Here is a 26,744-nt window from a genome sequence, read left to right on the forward strand (position 1 = left end):
GATAAAAATGTATTAAGTATTTTTAAGTCTTCCCCTTTTTTGTAGTTTTGGAGGCAGTCTCACTTTGTCAGCCTTGGTAGAGTGCTGTGGCGTCATAGCTTATGGCAACATCAAACTCTTGGGTTCAAGAAATTCTCTGGCTGACTCAGCACCTGTAGCACAGTGGTTACAGCACCAGCCACATACACCAAGGGTAGCGGATTCAAACCTGGCCTAGGCCAGCTAAAAAAATCCTCTGGCCTTAGCTTCCCAAGTAGCTGGGACTATAGGCACCCTCCACAATGCCCAGCTAGTTTTCTAAAGATGAATGAGATCACACTCTTGCTCAGGCTGGTCTCCAACATCACCCTTCTTGGCCTCCCAGAGTGCTGGGACTACAGGTGTAAGTCACCATGCCTGACCTAGATATGTCTTCATTTAATTACTTTTTATAGAAATAAATTCAGAAATATTAGACAAATACATAATATTTCTAGATTATTACTTTTTTTTAATATTAAGATAACATTGACTTATAATGGTCAATTTTATGCTAAGAAGAGAAAGGAATATTTGGACCTAAGTTCTTCAGGTCTTAAATCTCTTACAGAAAGTGGTAGTCTCACATTTAGAGAAGTCGAAGTAGTTACTTATATCTTGATGTGAGAGTTGAAGACTACTTCTGCCCTAGAGTAGCTTTCAGTTTATATCCAAGATGGCATAGATAGTACATTATGAGAAAATGCATTCTGATCTACTGAGGCATATTGTTGCAAATACTCTTAAGTCTCTTTTTGGAATTTTCTGAGGTTCTTTTTCTTTTTAACTTTATTTTTATTGAAATATATAAAAATTAATGCTAAGTGTTTTCTCATCCTGACTTGGAAGAAGTCTAGCACTGTCTTTTATCCTTTGTCTTTCCAGTATTTAATAGATTTTTCTGTATATGTGTCCCAGTAACTGTAATATAACCAGTGGAGTATATATTTGAATCCTTCTAGTTGAAAATGCATATAAAATTATACTGCTATGTCATTATGATTTAGTGTGAATTCTTAAGACCTAGTTCTTAGAACTTAAATTTATAATTTATAAATAGTTATAAATGAATTCTGGTAATCAAGTTTGTATAAAAACATCTGAAAATGGTATATAATCAGATTAATAAATATGTTCTGGTAAGCAAGTGTGAAGGAAATGGTTTACATGTCTGAGGCTTTTTATGATAGCATGTGATTACTGCTTTTGCTTTCTAGGCCTATCAGATGCGCCCATCAATTATTTTCTTTGATGAAATAGATGGTCTTGCTCCAGTCCGGTCAAGCAGGCAAGATCAAATTCACAGGTAAAACTTGTTTAATGATACTTCAAGCTTCCTTCCTATATTCTGACACACCCAGCCTTATTTATAGTTTAAATATTAATTTAAAGTATCAATATTAAGTTTTAAGTTGGCCTTTGTGGCATGAAACTCTACAGTATTTCAGGGTTTTTTTTATTTGCTAATTCAGTTACTTCATGAAATTGGTTTTTAATTTTTGTTTTAATAGTCTACTTTCTTTTATTAAATCATATACACATAGATCATGTGTACATTACTACATTTACAGGGTACAATGTGCTGATTTCTTATAGAATTAAGAACATTTACATCGCACTGGTTAATATATACCTCATCTCATTTACTTAATTATTGTGTTAAGACATTTATACTCTATACTTAATAGATCCGACATGTACCCTTGCATTATGCACCATAGGTGTAATCCCATCATTCACCCTAATGTGAATGTAAATCTAAAATATTTGATTTATTATTTTGCAGAGGTTGTTTTATGGTCCACCTGGAACTGGAAAAACTCTGGTTGCTAGAGCACTTGCCAGTGAGTGCAGTCAGGGGGATAAAAGAGTAGCAGACATTGTATGACAGAATGTTAAATGGCGAAAGAAATTTTACAAACTTGTAGTTGTAGTTTCAATACTAGAAGTCCAACATATAGTACAAAAAAAAAAGAAAAAACTGAACCTATTCTGAGTGTCAGAGTTCTAAAGCAGTTTAAAAATCTTGGTTATGGGCTGGGCACAGTGGCTCACACCTGTAATCTTAGTACTCTGGCAGGTGGAGGCAGGACGTGGAAGATTTAGCTAGGCCAGGCGTGGTGACTCATGCCTGTGGATTGCTTGAGCTCACCAAGTTCGATACCAGCCTGAACAAAAGCAAGACCCTGTCACTACTAAAAATAGAAAAACTGAAGCAAGAAGATGGCTTGAGCCCGAGTTGGAGGTTGTTGTGATCTATGATGCCATAGCACTCTACCCAGGGCAACAGGTTGAGACTCTGTCTCCAAAAAAAAAAAAAAAAATCTTGGTTATGGAAGATTTAAATCATGATACAAAGAAACAACTGCAGGCCAATGGAGTAAGGCAGATGAAATGAGTGAGGCAACCCATTGGTAAGAGTAAGGCTGTTGTGATCTGTGGTTAGGTATGCTGCTCAGTCCTGTAGCAAGATCATAACCAGTTATCTTTTTTGTTGTTGTTATTTTTTTATTGATTATTTTTTATTAAATCATAACTGTACATTGATGCATTTATGGGGTTCAGTGTACTGATTTGATATACAATGTGAAATGTTTACATTGAACTAAGTAACACATCCATCACAGTTATACTCATTTCTTAATAGTTTTGAAATGTACCACTGCATCATGCACATTAGGTGAGGTCCCTCCAAATGCCCTCCCTCCTCCCATATCCCCCTTCCCCTCCCCTCTCTCTCCTCTTCCCTTATACTTTCTGGACTATAGTTATGTTTTACCATTCATATGAGTGTGTAGATGGTTATATATTGATTTCATAGTAGTATTAAGTACACTGGATACTTTTTTTTTCCTTTCTTGAGATACTTTACTAAGAAAAATATGTTCCAGCTCCATTCAGGTAAACATAAAAGATGTGACATCTCCATCTTTTTATGGCTGCATAGTATTCCATGGTGTACATATACCACAATTTATTAATCCGTTCACAAGTAGATGGGCACTTGAGCTGTTTCCATGTTTTGGCTATTATGAATTGCGTAGCCTGTTACTGATGTGCAAAAGCTGAATGAGACTTGAAAACTTGATTTTTTTCCCTCAAATTTTATATGAAAATTTGAAATATCTTAAATTTTATCAACTAATTTAAATGCTCTTAAGACACCACCTGGGCCAAACAAAAGATATCTTAGGACATTACTGCTAGTTTGATAAACCTAGTGCTGTTCTGTTATCTCATATTTCTCTTTTTCTGTGGTAAAGATCTCACTTTCCGGTATCTGGGCTTCCACAGCTGCCACTTCTTAAAATAAGCATCAGTAAGATGCTTCAGGATTTAACATTACTGATGTCAGTTTTTGTGGAGGTGGCAATGACAGATTTCTGGTGTGTTCTTCACAAAGGAACTCGATTGAGGACCAGAGCTTCGGTTATAAGTAGCATCCTCTGCCCAGTTGCTTTAAGAAAACCACCCTCTTGCCTCTGTGGCACCGAGTGAGGGTGATGAGAATGGTTCTGGGTGTGATACTAGATCACAGTTTTCTCGCATACTGACTAAAGGGTTTTTTGCTATGGTTCGTCAGCCTTCAAGGCATCTTTGGTGAGATAATAAGTAGACATTTTGTGAAGTTTAACCACCCATGTACTACCATTCTTTTCTTCACCAACTGGTTTTGTAACAGTGGCAAGGACCTTTGCCTTTTTCTTTTTAATCTTGGAAGTAAAGCTGCATATTTCCTCTTCTTTACATATCCTCTTTCTGGAATACATGTCAGATTGGGGATATCTATCTGCCTGTTCCTCTGACAAGAACTGGATTTTGGGGCTGGGTGCGGTGGTTTACGCCTGTAATGCTAGCACTCTGGGAGGCTGAGGCTGGTGAATTGCCTAAGCTCACAGGTTCAAGACCAGCCTGAGCCAGAGCTAGACCCCATCTCTAAAAGTAGCTGGGCATTGTGGTGGGTGCCTATAGTCCCAGCTATTTGGGAGGCTGAGGCAAGAGAATCACTTAAGCCCCGGCATTTAAGGTTGCTGTGTACTGTAACACCATGGCACTCTACCAAGGGTGACAAAGTGAGACTCTTGTCTCAAAAAAAAAAAAAAAAAAACTGGATTTCGGCTGCAGTGGGGCTTGCCCTCCTTGGTCTCAAATTTCTTCTCCTTACTATCTAACCACTCAACTTTTCACCAACCATTTTGAAAGATGGGGAAGAGCTATACAAACTTTTTCTTTTTTTTTTTTTAATTATTTTTTATTAAATCATAACTTTGTACATTGATGCATTTATGAGGTTCAGGGTACTGCTTCGATATACAATGTGAAATGCTTACATTGAACTAAGTAACACATCCATCACAATTATACAAACTTTCTATGACACATTTTATTATCAGCCACACTATTCATTGTGTAGGTAGGGAGAAACATACTTACAATATTTCTAGCACTTTGTAATCAAGTGGGGAGAGTTCTAAAAGGATTGGAGGAATTTTAACAAAAATTATAGAGTAATTATAATAAGCAAAATCATACCATCACAAATATTATTTTCCCCAAATGTTATGTAGGGATCTAGGATTAAGTATATACATACATACATTTCTTTTAAGAGAAATTTAGGATACAGATATTTTTACCAGACTTTAAAATTCTGACATATATTATTATTAAATTAAGCTTTTCTAGAATTTAGTATGCTGAAGATGATTAACTGTATTTTGTATCTTATTTTTAATTATAATATTGTAGAATGATGCAAATAAGTAATTATGTGACTGTCATTAGGTAATAATATTTTTAGCCTAAGAGAAAGAAGATCCAAATATAAAATAAAGAAGTAAGGCCAGGCGCAATGGCTCACACCTGTAATCCTAGCACATGGGAGGCTGAGGCAGGAAGATTGCCTAAGTTCATGGGTTCAAGACCAGCCTGCCAGAGCAAGACCTCATCTCGAAAAATAGCCAGGCATTGAGGTGGGCACCTATAGTCCCAGCTACTAGGGAGGTTGAGGCAAGACAATCACTTGAGCCCAAGAGTTTGAAGTTGCTGTGAGCTATGATGCCATGGCACTCTACTGAGGGCAACAAAATGAGACTCTGTCTCCAAAAATCAATGAATGAATGAATGAATAAATGTCAAATTAAAATTCTAAAATCTTTACTTTGAATTAAAAATATGAATATGAACTCTTGGTGAACTTTTTAAAAAAAGAGCAAAAATTCCTAACTCTGAACATTAAAAAGGCCTGGAAGCAATCACAATGCAGTAGTAGTTAGTATCCCTTGTCCCTAGAATGTTGTTTCTAAATATTAGGACTCAGGAGAGATGGCAGATTACAACACAGAAGCAGAAAGTAGGCAATATAAGCCTCGAACATCTTGTAATGCCTGAAAGCAAGGCAACAATCAAAGAATATTAGGATTATACTAGAGTTACATAAGAACCTATTTTGAAAGGACTCCTAGTGGCCAAAGATGAGACAACTCGAACATCAGAAATAACGCCTACAAGCTAGGCATGGTGGCTCATGCCTGTAATACTGCTACTGCAGAGGGTAAGGCAGGAGGACCACTTAAGACCAAGAGTTTGAGATCAGTTTGGACAACATAGTAAGACTCCTATCTCCACAAAAAAATTAGGTTGGCCTCCCAAAGTGCTGAGATTACAGGCACAAGCCACCATGTTCAGCCTGCTTGACCTTAAGTGGGAAACTGGTATTGGTATTATATGCCTCCTACAGTGATAAAATAGAAAGTACATAATAAGGCATGGTGGCTCATGCCTGTAATCCCAGCACTCTGGAAGGCCAAAGTGGGTGAGTTGCTTGAGCTCACGAGTTTTGAGACCAACCTGAGCAAGAGTGAGAGCCCGTCTCTAAAAAATAGCATCGTGACGGATCCCTCTCATCCTAGCTACTTGGGAGGCTGAGGCAAGAGTATCTCTTGAGCCCAAGAGTTTGGGTTTCTGTAAGCTATGATGCCATGGCACTCTACTAAGGTGACAAAGTGAGATTCTGTCTCAAAAAAAAAAAAAAAAAAAGAATTAGAAAGTACTCTTCTTATGAAATAAGCTATCCTAAATAGTTGGACTTGAATCTATTAAGCATTTATTAATAGATCTAGCTACCAGTTTACATAAAATAGAAGGTTAAGTTAAATGACCACATCAGGAAGCAATCAGTCCAATTCAGAATGAGGCTGTCTACAAGACACATGACCCAACTTCTTCAGGAAATAAATGGAGAGGAAAAAAGGGGTATAGTCAGGACTGTTAAGTATTTGAGACAGATGACCAAGTACAATGTGTAGAACTTGTGTGAGTCCTGGATTGAATAAATCAAATATAAAAAGGCACTATAGGCTAGACGCCTGTGGCTCAAGTGGCTAAGGTGCCAGCCACATACACCTAAGGTGGCGGGTTCGAATCCAGCCCGGGCCTGCCAAACAACAATGACAGCTGCAACCAAAAAATAGCCAGGCATTGTGGCAGTGCCTGTAGTCCCAGCTACTTGGGAGGTTGAGGCAGGAGACTCACTTCAGCCCAGGAGTTTGAAGTTGCAGTGAGCTGTGATGACACCACAGCACTCTACCCAGGGTGACAGCTTGAGGCTCTGTCTCAAAAAAAAAAAAAAAAAAAAAAGGCACTGTAAAAGACAGTTAAGGAAAAGATGATATTAGGTATTAGATGATGTTAAAGAATTACTGTCAGGGGTAATGGTATTATTGCTTTTTAAAGTCCTTATATCAGAAATGTCTACATGAAGTACTTAACATGAAATATTTATGAATTAAACTGTATGTCTGAGGTTTGTTGGGTTTTTGTTTGTTTTTGCCTTTTTTAAATGATTAGAGCTGGTCATGGTGACTCTTGCCTATCTATAATCCATGTACTTTGGGAGGCAAAGGCAGGAGGATTGCTTGAGCCCCAGGAGTTTGAGAACAGCCTGGGCAATATAGTGAGACTTTATCTCTACTAAAAATATAAATTAACCTGGCATGTTTGTGTGTGCCTGTAGTTAGTCTCAGCTACTCAGGAAGCTGAGGAAGGAGGATCACTTGAGCCTAGGTGTTGGAGGTTGCAGTGAGCCATGGTACCAGTCCAGCCTGGGCAAGAGTGAGACTCTGTCTCTAATAAATGACAAAAATGAAAGTAGTTGTGTGGACACATAAAACAGGAATACTAATAGTTGTTGGAGCTATGATGAAGATAGGGAGATTTTTTTACTATTATCTTGTCATAATAAAAAGTTTTAAGTATAAATAAAATTTAATTTTTTTGCTTTATGTGTATTCTACTTTATTTTCTTGTCCTTTGTTTGATCCTATTTGTACAGTGAAACATTGTAACATTTTTAGATACTGTTTGTCCTACCTGGTAATACCAGTATTTTATTTTCTGTGATATTGCATCATTGTGTGGAGACTGTCAAGTTCCTTTGTGAAACTATGCTTGCAGATTTTTTTACTCCATTGAAAGTAGTAAGATACCCTGACAAAATGTATTCATATGTTTAATGTACTAATTCTTACTAAAAAAAAGAATATTACTGAATGCTAAATTCTATGTCTGTAGCGTTAATCTCTTCTCTCTTATGTTTTAATTTAGTTCTATTGTTTCCACCCTGCTAGCTCTTATGGATGGATTGGACAGCAGAGGGGAAATTGTAGTCATTGGTGCTACCAACAGACTAGATTCTATAGACCCTGCTTTACGAAGGCCTGGTCGTTTTGACAGAGAATTCCTTTTTAGCCTACCTGACAAAGATGTAAGAATTTAACATCACTCCAGTTTTGAAAAAAATACATTGCTTTTTATCATTAATAAGTTTGGGTACAGTAAAAATTTAGAGATTTTTTAGTTTTGTATCATGAACTTGTCAAATGATAGTTGATAGTAAAAAACTCAAATGGGGAGAATTTTCATTCTTTTCTTTAAATATAATAATGCCTCCCTAGAGCTGGACATGGTGGCTTCCACCTGTAATCCCAACTACTCAAGAGGCTAAGGCAGGAGGATTACTTGATAATAGCAGTGAGCTGTGATCATACCCCTGCATTCCAGTGTGGGTGATAAGAGTTGAGACCCTGTCTCTTAAGAAAAGAAAATAATGCCTCCTTAAAATTACTCTTAAAATTCTTTCAATTTAAGCACTCCCTTTGGATGTTATCAGTTTTGCTTCAGAACATGTGGCTTAATTAGTCAATCCTTAAGTCAGATCATTAGCCTTGGCCTTTTCATGAATACTAGCATATAATCCTATCCAGTTGTTTTTAAGTCCACTTAATCTTTTGAGAACCAAAGAAGGAAATATGAGTAACACTGTATGTATTCTTAAAAACATTTCACATGGCCAGGCGAGGTGCCTCATGCCTGTAATCGCAGCACTCTGGGAGGCAAAAGTGGGGGGATTGATTGAGCCTCAGGAGTTGAAGACCAGCCTGAGCAAGAGCAAGGCCCCATCTTTAGTAAAAGTAGAAAAAACCAGGCAGGCACCTGTAGTCCCAGCTACTCAGGAGGCTGAGGCAAAGGGATCACTTGAGTCCAAGAGTTTGAGGTTGTTTTGAGTTATGGAGCCATGGCAACAGAGTAAGATTCTGTGTCAAAAAAGGGGGATCTCTTGAGTCCAAGAGTTTGAGGTTGTTTTGAGTTATGGAGCCAGGGCAACAGAGTAAGATCTGTGTCAAAAAAAAATTTTTTTTTAATATGTACCAAATGTAAGGTGACCAGACATCCTGCTTTTGGCGGGACAGTCCCAATTTTTAACAATTTGTCCCACATCCCACAGTGTTTTTAAAAAGTCCCAATTTTTGGAAAGAATGCACGACAAGCTAGGGAAAGGCAGGACAACGGGAAGGAAATATATTTAGGCTGCTGAAAAGGTTAATGTAACTCCATTTGGGAATTAAGAGGTTACTGTAACTTCATTTGGAAATAAAAAGGCTAATGTAAACTCCCTACTCCCTTCCTGGGCAAGGTTGCCCAGGTGGACCAGCAGTGCCCTACTCCTGTGAGCCATAGGCTCTGCCCTATACATAATTTCTTTTAATGTATTATATTTTTAAATTGTACTTATGTTGAAATTTTAAAAATATATATTACAATACTATTTTTGCGTTCTATGAAAAATTTCGTTGCTCCATATAGACCAAATTTTTAATTAAGAATCTCCGCCCTCCCCATCAATGGTGTCCCGCTTTACCAATGTTAAATCTGGTCACCTTAACCAAATGGTAACTACTTGAATAGTTATTTCTTTCACGTATTCATGATGAATATAACTTGAGTCTATAATTGCAAATCTGTTTAATAATGAAACTAAGTTCTTTAAACTCTTACAAATAGCATCTTTTATCTCATTTTTACTGTTTCATATTTCTGTTCATATTAAGTATTGATTGTTTAAAAATTTTAGATAATCAAGAATGTTTTAAATTGAAATTGTGAACTTAACAACACTTTATTATTATAGTTGTCAAAAATTAAATTGTTTTTCTTTATAGGCTCGAAAAGAGATTCTAAAGATTCACACAAGGGATTGGAATCCCAAACCACTGGACACATTTTTAGAAGAGCTAGCAGAAAACTGTGTTGGTAAACATTGTTTTAATCAATTAAAGAAATGCTACATTTATTTCAAAGACGAAAAAGTTGTAGTCCTGCAAGGTTATGTTTTAAAAAATGCAAAATTATATTTGTCACCTCTTTGTGTCATTTTCTTCTCAAAAATTTCTGGGCATTAAATATATATATTTGACAAATTGGCCATTTGGAGGAATTTGAGACCAAAGTAGACAATCATAAACCATCTTTAGTTGACCATTTACATTTTTCTAATCATCCTGCTAAGCATTCTATGTATGTCATTTTATATAATTTTCACATTTATCCTATGAAGTAGGTAACATTATCTCCATTTTACAGATGAAGAAATGGCTGAAGAGCGTAGGTGAAGCTCCATAAATGACAGGTGGTTAATCACAAACTGAAATTTGAGTCTAGTCTGTATGATTGTACAATTCTTGCTCTTAATCCCTACGCTATGCATAGGGCTTGCTTATTTCAATCACCAAAAGTGATTGATTTATTGATGGTTATTACCACCATGTAAGTTAATTAGAAAAAGAGATTTTGGTCTTACTACTCTTAAATATTTTGCTACTATATTCCTAGCTTGGTTTTTAATTTTCTTTTAAATATGATCTTGCTAAAAGGGTTTTGTGTTTTGTTTGTTTGACTGCCCTTCCACTGTTGTTTTGGATAGGATACTGTGGAGCAGATATTAAGTCAATATGTGCTGAAGCTGCTTTATGTGCTCTACGTCGACGCTACCCACAGATCTATACCACTAGTGAGAAACTACAGTTGGATCTCTCTTCAATTAATATCTCAGCTAAAGATTTTGAGGTAGCTATGCAAAAAATGATACCAGCCTCCCAAAGAGCTGTGACATCACCTGGCCAGGCACTGTCCACCATTGTGAAACCTCTTTTGCAAAACACCGTATGCAAGATCTTAGAAGCCCTGAAGAGAGTATTTCCACATGCAGAAATCAGAACAAAAAAAGCATTAGACTCAGGTATAAAACTTGACTGACTGCTTAAAAATTAGTTTTCATAATCAGTAAAGCAAACTGTGTTTTATACATACTATAATTGTTTGTCAAAAAATCTTTTGCAAAGAATTTGGTTATACTTTACCTGGGATATTTGAAGGAAATTCATGGATTACTCTTAATTTTATTTTAAATTTGGAATGCATTTTTACTTATTAATCTTATTGAGGTATACTGACTTGTCAACTGAAAAATTACATGAAGATTTACTTTACAATTTAGAAAAGTTACTAATGTACCATTTTTTTGTTTTATAGATATTTCTTGTCCTCTGCTAGAAAGTGACTTGGCATACAGTGATGATGATGTTCCATCAGTGTATGAAAATGGGCTTACTCAGAAATCTTTTAATAAGACAAAAGAAAATTTTAATTTTCTTCATTTGAATAGGTATATTTTCCTTGCAAATGAATTCTTTGGGGTGTACAAATTTTCTAAAATATATGAGATTGTGATTAAAAATATAAAAAATGCTAACCAGCCTGCTTTTTAAGTTAAAATATCAGAAAATTTTTTATTGTTGGTATTGTAAGAATTACACTGTATAGAAGTATTGCTAAAAATCTGTGGGGGTGAATTTTCACAGACTGTGAACCCTGTTATATTTGGCTGGTCATATTGGCAATATATTTGACTCATGAAAGTTCATAATCGGTATTTGGGGGAAGCATTTAAACTTTTGTTTTTTTCTAAAACATAGCTTATGAATCTAATCATTCTTTTCAGAAATGCGTGTTACCAACCTATGTCTTTTCGACCAAGAATATTGATAGTGGGAGAACCAGGATTTGGGCAGGGTTCTCACTTGGCACCAGCTGTCATTCATGCTTTGGAAAAATTTACCGTATATACATTAGACATTCCTGTTCTTTTTGGAATTAGTGCTATGTCCCCAGAAGAAACATGTGCCCAGGTAATTTGTTGGTGCCCAAACAAACTATAAGACAAAGCAATCATCCAGAGACAAGCTAGAATCTTTTTGTGTTGTTTTTGTCTTTCTGATTTCTAACTTCAGGTTTACAAAATAGAACTGTGTGTAATTGCTCATTTATTAAAGAGTATGGGTTTAAATCATAGAACTACCACTTAATATCTGTGTGTACTAGATCTTTGTCTCATTTTCACCATTTCCAAGATGTAATAATAATACTTAACATCACACAACTATTGTGAGAATTAAATAAGTAAAGTACTTAAAACAGTGACTGCTTCTTATGAGTATTCAGCTATTCTGCAGTTTCTCTGTGCTATTTTTATATTTATATTTTTAACATAAAAATATTTTATATTTTTTTCTAGTTACCACAATGGAAAAGTCTTCTAGATTTCTTGAGCTGTTTTCTAGTTGATTGAAGCAATTATGTTTTTCAAAATATATAACTTTTACCTAACACTTAAAAACAAGGGATTATTGGGAGGGGGGTTTAAAAGCTGGGGTTTTCATATGATAATTTAGTGAGATAAAACATTGTTTAAGACTTACAGAACTATCTGTACTAACATGATGACTCTGAATATGATTTTTCTTTCCTTTCTACTAGATGATTCGTGAAGCTAAGAGAACAGCACCAAGTATAGTGTATGTTCCTCATATCCACTTGTGGTGGGAAATAGTTGGACCAACACTCAAAGCCACATTTACCACATTATTACAGAATATTCCTTCATTTGCTCCAGTTTTATTACTTGCAACTTCAGACAAACCCCATTCTGCTCTGCCAGAAGAGGTAATTTATAGGGGAGGGTAGATAACTTATACTTTAAAAAGAGAGTTGTTCATACCAAAATAATGATGACTTATTGTAAAGTACAGAAGTAAATAAAGTAAGGAAAAGTTTTACTAAAGATACTATTGTTAACTATTTAGTATATGTGCTCATTGGGTAAGATAGTATGTGTATGTATATAATAAGGATAGGTTATAAATTTTTTCTCTTACAAAATGAGATGATGTGCGGTACTGTTCTACAATTTGCTTATCAATATATTTGATATATTTGTCAGTACTAAAGTCTCCTTTGTTTTAAGATCTGTATGACCTTTTCCAGTGTCCTAATGTACAATAATTTATCCAAATCTCCCTTGAAAGAATCTTTGGTTGTTTTCCAGTTTTTTCTATTGAACTGCTGCAATGAGTATCCTTGTGTTTTAAATTCTATGAGCATTACTGGGTCAGTGCCCATATCACAGTAGTTACGGCACCAGCCACATGCACCAAGGGTGGCAGGTTTGAACCAGGCCTGGGCCAACTAAACAACTAAAACAAAAAAATAGCCGGGTGTTGTGGTGAGCGCCTGTAGTCCCAGCTACTTGGGAGGCTGAGGCAAGAGAATTGCTTAAGCCCAAGAGTTTGAGGTGCTGTGACACCATGGCACTCTACCAAGGGCGACATAATGAGACTCTGTCTCAAAAAAAATTCTATGAGCAAAGTTTTATAGCTTTGATTCCTAGAAGTGTAATAGCTGTGGCTAAGTCAGGAATTATAATTACATAATTAATTTTTATTTTTTGAGACAGAATCTCACTCTGTCACCCAGTCTAGAGTGCTGTGGCATCCTAGCTCACAGCAACCAAAAACTCCTAGACTTAAGTAATCCTCTTGCCTCAGCCTCCTTAGTAGCTGGGACTACAGGTGCAGGTGCCTGTTACCACATTCTGCTGATTTTTCTATTTTTAGTAGAGATGGGGGTCTCATTCTTTCTCTGGCTGGTCTCTAACTCCTTGAGTTCAAGCAATCCATCTCCCTTGGCCTCCCAAAGTGCTAGGATTACAAGCATGAGCCACCACACCTGGCTTATAATTACAATTTTTAACAGAACCAAATTACTCTCTTTTAAGTTTATGCCAATTTAGACAACTACCAATAGTGAAGAGTAGTTGTTTTGTCTGCCTGGAATACTCTTTTCTTACATGCTTGCCTAGAATGATCATTTATTTTTCTTAGATCACTGTTCAAATATCACTTCAGAGAGGTCTTCCTTGGTCAGTTTCCTAATGACAGCAATCACTCCTCCACCTATCATTTTCTTTTACTCTTCCCTGCTTTATTTGTATGACTACCTACCATTAAATATTAATTTGTTTAGTTCTGTCTCCCCTATCAGAATGTGTAATACATGAAGTCAAAGGACTTTTTTCCCCACTTTTGTATCCATAGAGTACATAATCATCATGTAGGCCTCTGTATGTTTTCCTTTAATGAAGTCAAACATTTAATAAAGAAATATTTATTGAGTGCTTACTCTGCCTGGCATGATTCTAGGTATCAGGGATATAACTGTGAAAAATATAAAATATATAAAAATATAACATATATATGTTATATCCTCCTTAACATATATAAGGCTGACATTTTAGTTGAGGGAGAGAAAAGACATAAACAGAATTCTCTTAAAGTATAGAATGGTAACTATTGCTATGGGGAAAATGTAGTTAAGGAGTACCAAAAGAGTGTGGGTAATAATTATAGTGTTAAATAGGCTAGGTAAGACTTCAGTGAAAAGATGACATTTCAACAAACAGTGAGAAGGTAAACTAGTTTACCATTTAAGTATCTGGGGGACAAAAGATCCTGCAGAGGAAAAAGCAGGTGTAAGGGTCCTGAGGCAGAACTGTGTATGGCATGTTAGAAAAATAGCAAAAAGACCAGGGTGAGAGCAGAGTAAGTGAGGGGCAGTGTGTAGCGGAAATGAGGTCAAGGAGTTATTAGCAGCTCAGATCATGTCCCTAGAGGCTCTGTTTTTAAAAATTAATGATGAAACCTGAAAGCTGAATAAGCTAGGAAATGAATATCAAGTATATGTTATAGATTTTCTGAGTGAGGAGTCTTTAAAGTTTATACTTTAGCTAATTATTTACTTTTAGATAATTTTTAGAGATAAAGTCTCAATCTCACCCTGGCTGAAGTATAGTGACCTGATTGTAGGTCACTATAATTTTAAACTCCTGGTCTCAAGTGATCCTCCCATTTTAGTTTCCCAGAGTTTGGAGATTAGAGACGTGAGCCACCATGCCCAGGCAATAATCTAGTTTTAGACCTGTAATTTTCTGTCCAACCAGGTTAGCATTTGAGTGAGAGAGCAAATGAAGATATTTTTGCATATGCAATATCTGAGAAACTATTATATGTTAACCCCTGAATAACTAATTTGGAGTTTTTATTTGTAGAAGTGGAACATAAGAAGCAGTGATCAAAGAAAACAGTAAAAGTTATTAACACAAAATTGTGGTAGAAAAAAAAAATTTAAGAAACATAAAACTGACCAGGCACAGTAGCTCATGCCTATAATCCTAGCTCTCTGGGAGAGCAAGGCAGGTGGATCACTGGAGCTCGAGAGTTCGAGCCTAACCTGAACAAGAGACAGACTCTGTCTCTAAAAAGCACTCTACCCAGAGTGACAAAGTGAGACTATCTCAAGACCAAAAAAAAATGAAACTAAATCTAAGTTGGTCTGAACTTGAAGTAGCAGGAAGGGCATAGTGAAGGAGAGGAGGGATGTGATAGCATGTTGAAGTTTTTATCTGTTATGTGGATACTAATTAACCTTAGACTTTAGTAGAAAAAGAGTTATGAGTTAATTTAAAACTTAAAAAACTAAAAGAATAGAATGTAGCCTATAACTTCAGACCACAAGAAAGGGATAAAAGGCACAAATTCCCATAAAAATCCTAAGAAAATTTAAGTGGATTCTAAAATTTAATGTAGAAGAAAAAAGTGCATGAATTTATTAAACAATTTTGAAAAAGCAACAAGGCTCTTGGCCCACCAAATATTAAAGTAAAGTGTATATACCACAAAGCTGTAGTAATTAAAACTGGTGTTTGATCCAGAATGGATAAATTAATGGAATATGGTCTGTTACTAGAGCTTTGTATACATAGTAATTTATTAAATGAATTAGCACAAATAAAAGATTTATTTCATAAGCAATATTGGAACAATAAAGGCAGTCCCCGAGCAACAAACATCTAATTTAGTGTACAACTTGCACTTGTAAACAGAGGCTATCTCATTCATAACCTGGGGACTATCTCTAGGAGAAAAATGTTTACATCAAAGTATTAGAGGCTCAGCACCTATAGCTCAGCAGCTAGGGAGCCAGCCACATACACCAGGACTGACAAGTTTGAACCTGGCCCAGGCCTGCCAAATGACAATGCCAACTACAACAACAAGAAAAAAAATCCAGATGTTGTGGGTGCCTGTAGTCTCAGCTACTTGGGAGACTGAGGCAAGAGAATTGCTTAAGCCCAAGAGTCTGAGGTTGCTGTGAGCTGTGATGCCACGACACTCTACTGAGGGGGACATAATGAGACTGTCTAAATATATATATATATATATATATACATATATATTAGAGAAAAACATTGTCATACTTTAGTTCATTTGTACTGCTGTAACAAAATACCTTAGACTAATTTATCTGGAAGTTAGGATGTCAAAGATGAAGGTACTACCAGATAAAGTGTCTAGTGAGGGCTGCTCTCTTCAAGATGGCACCATATTGCTGTGTCCTCACATGGCAGAAGGGGATAAACACTGTTCTTTTTTTTTTTTTTTTTTTTTTTTTTTGAGACAGAGCCTCAAGCTATCCCCCTGGGTAGAGTGCCGTGGCATTACAGCTCACAGCAACCTCCAACTCCTGGGCTCAAGCGAGTCTCCTGCCTCCGCCTCCCAAGTAGCTGGGACCACAGGCGCCTGCCACAATGCCCGGCTACTATTTTTTGGTTGCAGCCGTCATTGTTGTTTGGCGGGTCCGGGCTGGGGATTCAAACCCGCCACCTTAGGTGTACATGGCTGGCGCCTTAGCTGGTTGAGCTATAGGCGTCGAGCTGATAAACACTGTTCTTAAATAGCAGAAGATAGAAGGGTAAAAAGGGTCTTTATAAGACACTAATATGGGCTGAGCCTTCATGGCCTAATCATCTCTAAAAAGTCTCACTTCTAAATACTGTTGTGTTGGGGATTAAGCTTCAACATGAATTGCCAGCACTTATTTTCTGCCTTTATGTCGTATTGAACAACTGCTTATTTTCATAACTTACTTCTCACTTTGAGTTGTTAAAGTGAATTAATTGATCTCAACAAACTCTTTTTTTTTTTTTTTAATTTAAGAGACAGAGTCTCACTTTGTCGCCCTCATTAGAGTCCTATGGCGTCACAGCTCACAGCAACCTCAGACTCTTGGGCTTAGGTGATTCTCTTGCCTCAGCCTCCTGAGTAGCTGGGACTATAGGCCACAATGCCCGGCTATTTTTTTGTTGCAGTTTGGCCAGGGCCAGGTTCGAGCCCGCCACCCTCAGTATATGGGATCAGTGCCCTAGTCACTGAGCCACAGGCCACCCATTCTCAACAAACTCTTTAAGTAAAATAGTACCTTGTCAGTTACTACACTAATTGTAGTTTGGCTTCTCGAGTTTTAAAGAGCTCATGGTTTTTTAGTTCCTAATCATTGCAAACATGTTTTATACATAAATCCAGCATTCTTGAAAGACTTGTTTAAAATGTTATCGTAAACCTCCATAGTTGACCACCTCTTTAAGTTGACCTAATTTTCATAGACGGGACATGTACCACATATACATATCAGTACAGTAGGCCTAGTTCCTTATGTTGACCTCCTCTGTGTGTTGACCAGTTTGTTACCATTGTTTGGCTGGTCAAATTACAGAGGTTCTGCTGTATTTCTTTATTATACAGTTTAGATTGCCTGCCATTAAAATATGTATATAGTAAACTACTTGTTAGAGGGGAGAGTTTACTTCTGAGCTGTTCAGTGGACCTGGCTCAGTTCACACAGCAGAACTAGTAAGTTGAGCTGAGTCACAGGGAGAGCAAGCCAATTGGGGTAAGAGAAAATGAGGCATCTGGTACTCCAATATAGCAGAATAGGAGCAAAGTTTTTATGTGAGTATAGAAAAAGAGTAAAAGAAAGCAGAGATAAGAAAAAGAGATAAAGAAAAGCATTGACGTTCAACGAGTAGAAAAGGGGTCCCCCTTGCCAGTGAGAGAAGACCCCCACACAAAAGCAATAACCAATGTAAGTACTTTTATCCCAGTTCCTCCTACATCTATTTATAAGGATCCCCATTGGTTCCTCTTAGGCCTGCAGTTAGTCTGTCTTGGTTTCATTGGCTGTAGATTATCTCAATTGTCACATAAATCCAATTTTCTTTACTCTGTATTAATACTTATTAATTTATTTTGCTCATGACAGTATGGCATCTGTTTGTCTGGTGATGTTTATGGCAAGCATGGTTGCATTGTTTTGCACAGTGGATCCTTTGTTTTGTGGGGGAGATCATTCATGGCTAGAGGACATGAGTCACAGGCTAGAAGTTACATTTTGTAGGATTAGCACATACTTGGTTAACTAAGTTACACCTCCCGAAAATTTCTTGTTTTGCTTCAGGGCCCTTTCTAACTTTCTTGTCCAGAAGGCCATAATTCTCTCTCACCTCTCTGTAGTAGCGTTTCATCCCTAAAGACTACAGTTGCATTAAATGTTTGATATATGTATTTTGTATGCACATGTATATATTTACCCCACATATATGTACATACTGTACATATGCTTCACAACTTACAATGTGTTTATCTGGACATAACCCCATCATAAGTTGAATAGCATACTGAGAATGTATTGTTCTAATACTATTGTATAGTCTAAAAAGTATAGATCAAAGCACTGTAAAAGAGCCCATCTGTTTATATTATATAACATAATTTTAAAAATTACCAGAAATTTATTTTGTTTAATTTTTCTTTTTTAAGGTGCAAGAATTATTTATTCGTGATTATGGTGAGATTTTTAATGTCCAGTTACCTAGTAAAGAGGAAAGGACAAAATTTTTTGAAGATTTAATTCTAAAACAAGCTGCTAAGCCTCCTGTATCAAAAAAGAAAGCAGGTTAGTTCTATGTCAAAGTTAATATGTAATAAAGTGGGGATAAAGTGTCAGCTAATAACATTGACATCTATCTTATAACACCAGCTGAAAACTTCAGTCATGGGTTGATGCATCTCTTTCTTAAAAATCTCTATACTTCCTGGCCAATCTCACTGGCTCAGGCCTGTAATCCTAGCACACTATGAGGCCAAAGGGAGAGGATTGTTTTGAGGCCAGAAGTTGGAGACAAGCTTGAGAAAGAGCAAGATCCCATCTCTGCAAAAAATAGAACAAATGAGCTGGGCTTGGTGATGTGCACCTGTAGTCCCAGCTACTCGGGAGGCTAAGGCAGGAAAATTGGTTGAACTCAGAAATTTGAGGTTGCTGTGAGCTATGAAGATACTGTTGAACTCTAGCCTGGGCAACAAAGTGAGACTCTTCTAAAAGAGTGAAAGCTATAACCCAATTATAGCCCAAGAATATGGGGGAGGGGACGAAAGGGGAGAGGTTGGATGGAGGGAGGGTAATTGGTAGGATCACACCTGTGGTGCATCTTACAAGGGTACATGTAAAACTTACTAAATGTAGAATATAAGTGTCTTAACACAATAACTAAGAAAATGCCATGAAGGCTATGTTAACCGGTTTGATGAAAATATTTCAAATTGTGTATAAAACCAGTACATTGTACCCCGTGACTGCATTAATATACACAGCAATGATTTAATTAAAAATAAAAAAATCTCTATGCTTCCCATTAAAAGAGACTCAAGTTCTTAAGGTATACAAGGTCTGTCATAGTATAGCCCTATTCTTTCTATCTTCCCAACCTTATTTTGGGCACTTGTGTTCTCCACCCAGCCATCTCATCCACTTCTTCTTTTCTTACAAAACACTTTTTCTTTAAATCATGTAAAACATGTTTTGGGTTTCTGAGATAGAGTCTTACTCTGTGGTATAGGAGATAGTGCCGTGGTGTCCGCCTAGCTCACAGCAATGTCAAATTCCTGGGTTCCAGCAATCCTTCTGCCCCAGCCTTCTGATTAGCTAGGATTATAGGCACCCACCTCAACACTAGCTGATTTTTCTATTTTTAGTAGGGACAGGATCTTGCTCTTACCCAGGCTGGTCTCAAACTTCTGAGCTCAAGAGATCCTTCCACCTCAGCCTCCTAGAGTGCTCAAATTGCAGGTGTGAGCCACCTTACTCAGCCCATATACAACATAATCCTTTCATTATTTCATTCATGCTTTTTCTGCAATAATGCCTGTTCTTTATCTCTGCCTGAAGAACTACTTGTCCTAATATAATTCATTTTTTTCTCTATTTTGAAGCTTTCTCTAACTTATCTAGGCAAATTACTATCTCTACATTTATGAACCATTATACTTTTTTTATACTATTAATATGGCATTACAATGATATTATGTCTCTTACTCCCTTAATAGATTGCCAGCTAATTGGAATAGAATTCTCACGTTTTTGTTCTGTTACCTTGAATACTGGTATATCTGTAAACAAAAGCTTGTTACACAGTATTTGAAACACATCACGTTTTTCATTAGTTCAAAACTTAACTATTGAAGACTTTTTGATATAACTTTTTTGTCCTAGAAACGATGTATTTTCTAGGTTTCAATAATCCCTTAAATTATCTTAAAAATGTAACAGACTCTTAGGAATTGACATTTCAAATTATAAGTTACCAGTTATTTTTGCTGTATTTCCAATCCTTGGATTTCTAGCAGATGTAACAAAGATAACCCCTCAAAGCCTGGCACTGTTTGTACTAAATAATTTGTCACCTCAATATTATAAAGGAATAGTGGCTAAAATCTTCCATTCATGTAAAGTTTTGCAGGCCTTGGAGGTACTCCCAGTAGCACCACCGCCTGAGCCAAGACCACTGACAGCAGAAGAAGTAAAACGACTAGAAGAACAAGAAGAAGATACATTTAGAGAACTGAGGATTTTCTTAAGAAATGTTACACATAGGCTTGCTATTGACAAGCGATTTCGAGTATTCACTAAACCAGTTGACCCTGATGAGGTATTAATTTAATCTTTGTATCAAATGTGCTCTAGGCCATAATGTTTCAAAATCCAAGAATATTTGAATAGTTTGTATGGTTCCATGTCTACACTCTGAACTCATTTTTCTCTATATGGACACATGTACTGTGTTAGTATCCTAAGCACATGGAGACTTTAAGAGCTATGTAACACATCTTCCTTTTATAAAGATGAGTAACTTGTCTGTCTAACCCAAACATTCTAGAAGGAATTTAAGACAATATTACTATGATCTACACTGTTGGAAGTGAGCTGGAGAGCCCTCTTAAGTTGCCATTAAAAGGTGGCTGGCAATTGGATGAGAAAAGAATATAGGACGTTACTGGAGAATACAGCTGCCCAAAAATAGGAATAAATATAAAACACAAGCAGCCTTAGATAGAGTAAATGGTTTCATGTTACTATATTATCATTATTTCTTATGTATTTCTTCCCTATCTCCTTTATTGTCTGGCAGAGAAGCTTCACTCAAATGTTCTTTTTGTTTAGAGTTAATTTAGTGTTCATTTCCTTGAATTTTAGGTTCCTGATTATGTCACTGTAATAAAGCAACCGATGGACCTTTCATCTGTAATCAGTAAGATTGATCTACACAAGTATCTGACTGTGAAAGACTATTTGAGAGATATTGATCTAATCTGTAGTAATGCTTTAGAGTATAATCCGGATAAAGATCCTGGAGGTGAGGCATTAGTGATTTTCTTTTTCCAGGGGGTGAAGTGGAGGCTGCTAACACTTAGTGAGGGTTGATTTTTAGATCAAGTGCTACTTTTGTAAACTTTTTTATTTTTAATTATTGTGTAGAGACAGATGTTTTTTTTTTTTGAGACAGAGCCTCAAGCTGTCCCCCTGGGCAGAGTGCCGTGGCATTACAGCTCACAGCAACCTCCAGCTCCTGGGCTCAAGCGAGTCTCCTGCCTCCGCCTCCCAAGTAGCTGGGACCACAGGCGCCCGCCACAGCGCCCGGCCATCTTTTGGTTGCAGCCGACTTTGTTGTTGGGCGGGTCCGGGCGGGGGATTCGAACCCGCCACCTTAGGTGTACGTGGCTGGCGCCCCAGCCGGTTGAGCTATAGGCGTCGAGCCGAGACAGATGTTTTGATACAGGCATACAGTGTATATTAATCAAATCAGGGCAATTGGGGTATCTGTCCCCTCAAGCATGTATCATTTTTTTGTGTTAGGAACATTTTATTTCTACTCTTTTAGTTATTTTAAAGTATACCCGACTCAGCGCCCACAGCACAGTGGTTATAGCACCAGCCACATACACTGAGGGTGGCGGGTTCAAACCCAGCCCAGGCCAGCTAAACACTGGAACAAAAAAATAGCCAGGAGTTGTAGTGGATGCCTGTAGTCCAAGTTACTTGGGAGGCTGAGGCAAGAGAATTGCTTAAGCCCAAGAGTATGAGGTTGCTGTGAGCTGTGACGTCTATAGCACTCTATCGAGAGCAACATAATGAAACTCTATCTTAAAAAAATAAAGTATACCCTAATTTGTTGTTGAGTTAATCATCCCTGCTTTATCTCCCCCTCCCTGCTACCCTTCTGAATATCATTCTACTCTCTTGTCTCCATGAGATTGTTTTTTAATATTTAGCTCCCATCAGGTTCTATGTTATAAACATTTTACATTCTCAATGCTATTTAGTGCTCTTTAATTCTCACAACAACCTTATCCCCATTTATAAATGGTAAAGAGAGGTTAAAAACCTTGCTCAATGGGCAGCACCTGTGGCTCAAAGGAGTAGGGCGCCGGCCCCATATGCCAGAAGTGATGGGTTCAAACCCCAGCCCTGGCCAAAAACTGCAAAAAAAAAAAAAAAAACAAAAAAACTTGTTCAAGGTCACACTGCCAGGAAAGAGCAGAAGCAGAATTTGAATGCAGGTTTCTTTCTTCTAAATCCCTGTTTATTAACAGTTTCATGAGATACCCTCTCATGAGACACAAAATAACTTATTTACTTTGTGTGTCAGTGCTCTTTCTCAAAGTAGAAAAATAGACACTATAATAAAATAGGTTTTAAAAGATTCTCTTCGTTAAGACCATTATAATTTTTATTACAAAAGTAATACCTGTAATACTTGCTAATAGTAATGTTTTTAAAAAGTAAAGGTTTTTATAAGTTTGAGAATATCTTTCCAAACCTTTTTCTGTGCTTGTAAGTCCTTTATACTCTCAACTCCCTCTGTTAACCAATAAAATTTATAAAGTAAAGGATTTTTAATGATATATTTGTTTTATAGCTTATTCATTTCCAAGAAATATTCTTTCCCAGGTGTTTGTTTTATTTTTTCCTAGCTTTCTATTCTTGTTTTATAGATGCAATCTTTTTAACTCTATCATTTTTTTAGTAGTTCTATTTTCTGCCTTTTTCTTTGAGTATATTTACTTTGTTTTTAAATTGGTAGTGGTTAATAAGTTAGATTGATTAACAGAGGGAACTACTGAGAGTTTCTTCAAAAGTTGAAAAGCTCACTTTTCTTCCCCTACCTAGGTTGGAATCATCATTATTCAGTCTTTCTTGCTATTGATTTATTCTTTTTTAAAATTTATTTATGATATTTTAAAGGGATTTGAATAGGACAAAGCAATATAATTTGGGGGTGTGCCATGTTGAAATAGATAGAACATTAGATTAGTACTCAAAACAGAATAACACAATTTCAATAACTTTTACTATTCATGGTAAAGGTAAAAGGAATTGTAAGGGCTACCATCTTAGCCCAATATGGTGAGTTTATTTCTGGTAAGTTATTAAAAGAAGAAATTTAAGAATTATTTTTTTTTTAACTCATTTTACAGATCGTCTCATTAGGCATAGAGCCTGTGCTTTAAGAGATACTGCCTATGCTATAATTAAAGAAGAACTTGATGAAGACTTTGAAAAGCTTTGTGAAGAAATCCAGGAATCTAGAAAGAAGAGAGGTAGGAAAATGGTTTGGCATCAGATAAAGATGCTTCAGATATTTATTGAGTACTTAAAACCTTAGTGTAATTCTGAAATCTGAATATACTTCTTGACATCCCACATGTCTTATTTATAAGGTTGTAGCTCTTCCAAATATGCCCCATCTTACTACCATGTGATGCCAAAGCAGAATTCCACTCCTGCTGTTGATAAAAGATCAGATCCAGAGCAGAATGAAAAGGTAAAGACACCCAGTACTCCCGTGGCTTGCAGCACTCCTGGTAAGCACTCAGGTAATTTTTATTTCTGAAACTGTGAACTTTATTCTCTTCTAATCCTATTTACTTCCTTCCTTGGTTTCCTTTATATTAATACAATTAATTACATAGATTTAATATTAAATATTAAGGCAACTTTGCATTCTCAATAAATCCAAGTTAATAATATGCCATTTGCAATTCCAGTTTACCATCTTGTTGGGGATTGATTTGAAACTGATTTTTTTTTTTTTTATAAATTCTGGTCTATTACTTTTCCCCCTTATTCTGGGATATAACTCCACAGGGTAACACCCCAAAACCTGCGGGGTTTAAGGCCTACCTTCCTTGGCAGGCATTTAATTCCAATTTTTGTTATTTAAGCCCCATGAATGTCATACTTTGTTCAACTTCTTAGTCTCCATTCATTGTTCCAGGTTTTGGTGTGTGAAATCTGTGTGCTGTAAAATCTGTATCTGTTTGTTTGCTGGGGATAGAACCTTCTCTTACAGTATTGCAAGTTTGTCCATCCTGGGGTGATTGATTTGAGATAAAGAGTAAATGTCCTCTTCTTTGTAAAAATGGGAGAAGGCAGTTGGAAAAGGAAAAATGAGAAAGGAGAATTAGTAATAGGCCTCCACTACCAGGATGCTTTCACTTGAATCCACTTTAAGCAAATAAATAACATGGTGCACATACACACAAGGCCAGACAATTAAATTTGTGAACTGATCCTAGAAAAAGTCCTACATATGTCATTGCTGAGTATCACTAGGGTCACTTTCAAAGTATTCCCCTTAGAAAGTCATGCACCAATGCCAGCACCTAGTCCACCCTTCAAAGCAATTTCGAAGCTTTTTCCAGAATGACCATAGAGCTGTCATTACGGCACACAAAGCTTGCAGCAACAGTAATCAACACTCAGTAAGACACTGCCACACATGAACACAGCTGTCTGACACTGATATACCAAGATTATGAAACCTTTCCTAATTGTGCATTGCTGCCAACATCAGTGCACTATGGCAAGTTCACAAACTTGTTATACCTGACATATATGTGAGAAGTGAACATAGAAATGTACTCCCTTAAAACAATCAGTTCCTAGATATATGACCAAAAGGATTACATATATTATATCCACTCAAAGATATACACAAGAATGTTCAAAGAAGCAATATTCATAATAGCTCAATACTGGGAACAATTCAAATGCCTACCAAGAACAGAATGGAAATTATGGATTATTATGCAGCAGTGATAATTATTAAACTTCCAACACAACAATATGGATGAAATCTCCCAAACAATGTAAAGTGAATCCTTGGCACATATTTACATGTAATGTAAATTTAAGAAAGTATGTAATTTCATTTCATAAATAATATAAAGTCAAAATAGACAACATTAATCTATGGTGTTAGAAATCAGAATATTGTTTACCGTAGGGCATTGTGACTAGAATGAGGGTAACTTTGGAATGTTGGTGCGTGTTCTGTTTCTTGATCTGGTTGCTAGTTACATGGGTTACTTCTGTTTGTGGATATTCACTGTATAGTTGACTTTTAAACCCAGCATGAATTTGAGTTGCGTGAGTCCATTTACACATGGATTTTTTTCAATAAATAAGTTGGACAATTTTTTGGAGATTTACGACACTTTGAAAAACTTGCAGATGAACCTCATAGCCTAGAAATATTGAAAAATGTGAGAAAAAGTTTAGTATGTCATGAATGTATAAAATATATGTAGACACTAGTCTATTTTATCATTTACCTTTATAAAATATACATACATTTATTATAAAAGGTTAAAATTTATCAAAACTTATATACACAATCACATACATAATGCTATTTTACGTTTGAGAGAAATGTAAACACATGTAAAGATTTAGTATTAACTATATAGTCCCTGGTGTGATTCTGTCCTGCGCGGCTGTTCCTTGGAGCAGTAGTCGTTTAGCTCCGTCTGCCTTCTCGCCCACCCAAGTGCATGCCACCACCTCATGGAAGATTTGATGGACATGGACATGAGCCCCTTGAGGCCTCAGAACTATCTTTTTGGTTGTGAACTAAAGGCTGACAAAGATTATCACTTTAAGGTGGATAATGATGAAAATGAGCACCAGTTATCTTTAAGAACGGTCAGTTTAGGGGCTGGCGCAAAGGATGAGTTGCACATTGTTGAAGCAGAGGCAATGAATTATGAAGGGAGTCCAATTAAAGGAACATTGGCAACTTTGAAAATTGTCCGTACAGCCAACGGTTTCTCTCGGGGGATTTGAAATAACATCACCTGTGGTCTTATGGTTGAAGGTGGTTCAGGGCCTGTGCATGTTAGTGGGCAGCACTTAGTAGCTGTGGAAGAAGATGCAGAATCAGAAGATGAAGAGGAGGAGGATGTGAAACTCCTAAGTATGTCTGGAAAGCGATCTGCCCCTGGAAGTGGTAACAAAGTCACAGAAAAAAGTAAAACTTGCTGCTGATGAAGATGATGATGATGATGATGATTTTGATGATGAGGAAACTGAAGAAAAAGCTCCAGTGAAGAAATCTGTGCGAGACATTCCAGCCAAAAATGCACAAAAATCAAACCAGAATGGAAAGGATTCAAAACCATCAACACCGAGATCAAAAGGTCAAGAATCCTTCAAAAAACAGGAAAAAACTCCTAAAACACTGAAAGGACCTAGTTCGGTAGAAGACATTAAGGCAAAAATGCAAGCAAGTATAGAAAAAGGTGGGTCTCTTCCCAAAGTGGAAGCCAAGTTCATCAATTATGTGAAGAATTGCTTCAGGATGACTGACCAGGAGGCTATTCAAGATCTCTGGCAGTGGAGGAAGTCTCTTTAAGGAAATAGTTTCAACAGTTTGTTAAAATTTTCCATCTTATTTCATTTCTGTAACAGTTGATATCTGGCTGTCCTTTTTATAATGCAGAGTGAGAACTTTCCCTACCATGTTTGATAAATGTTGTCCAGGT

At 36.6% G+C, this 26,744-nt stretch overlaps 1 protein-coding gene and 1 pseudogene across 7 annotated transcripts in view; both read left to right on the plus strand.

The window, feature by feature from the left end:
* The window catches only part of ATAD2 (ATPase family, AAA domain containing 2), a 90,419-nt gene that overhangs the window by 51,856 nt on the left and 11,819 nt on the right, over nt 1-26,744 (plus strand). For 5 of the 6 annotated variants that reach the window (XM_023517156.1, XM_023517157.1, XM_023517158.1 and 2 more), the window contains 12 exons: nt 1,236-1,324; nt 7,624-7,783; nt 9,519-9,609; nt 10,280-10,594; nt 10,888-11,020; nt 11,357-11,543; nt 12,172-12,357; nt 18,405-18,540; nt 20,373-20,569; nt 21,115-21,274; nt 23,397-23,519; nt 23,640-23,795. In XM_023517156.1, coding sequence (XP_023372924.1) covers nt 1,236-1,324; nt 7,624-7,783; nt 9,519-9,609; nt 10,280-10,594; nt 10,888-11,020; nt 11,357-11,543; nt 12,172-12,357; nt 18,405-18,540; nt 20,373-20,569; nt 21,115-21,274; nt 23,397-23,519; nt 23,640-23,795 — 1,933 coding nt within the window. The remainder of the gene's footprint in view (nt 1-1,235; nt 1,325-7,623; nt 7,784-9,518; nt 9,610-10,279; nt 10,595-10,887; nt 11,021-11,356; nt 11,544-12,171; nt 12,358-18,404; nt 18,541-20,372; nt 20,570-21,114; nt 21,275-23,396; nt 23,520-23,639; nt 23,796-26,744) is intronic. The other variant, XM_003782364.2, reaches the window with a different exon arrangement.
* LOC100962210 lies at nt 25,613-26,737 on the plus strand (annotated as a pseudogene). The gene has a single exon (XR_152854.3). The product of XR_152854.3 is annotated as a nucleophosmin pseudogene (transcript).

Source organism: Otolemur garnettii, unplaced genomic scaffold (assembly GCF_000181295.1).
Source record: "Otolemur garnettii isolate 467f Iridium unplaced genomic scaffold, OtoGar3 scaffold00004, whole genome shotgun sequence".
Taxonomy (NCBI): Eukaryota; Metazoa; Chordata; class Mammalia; order Primates; family Galagidae; genus Otolemur; species Otolemur garnettii.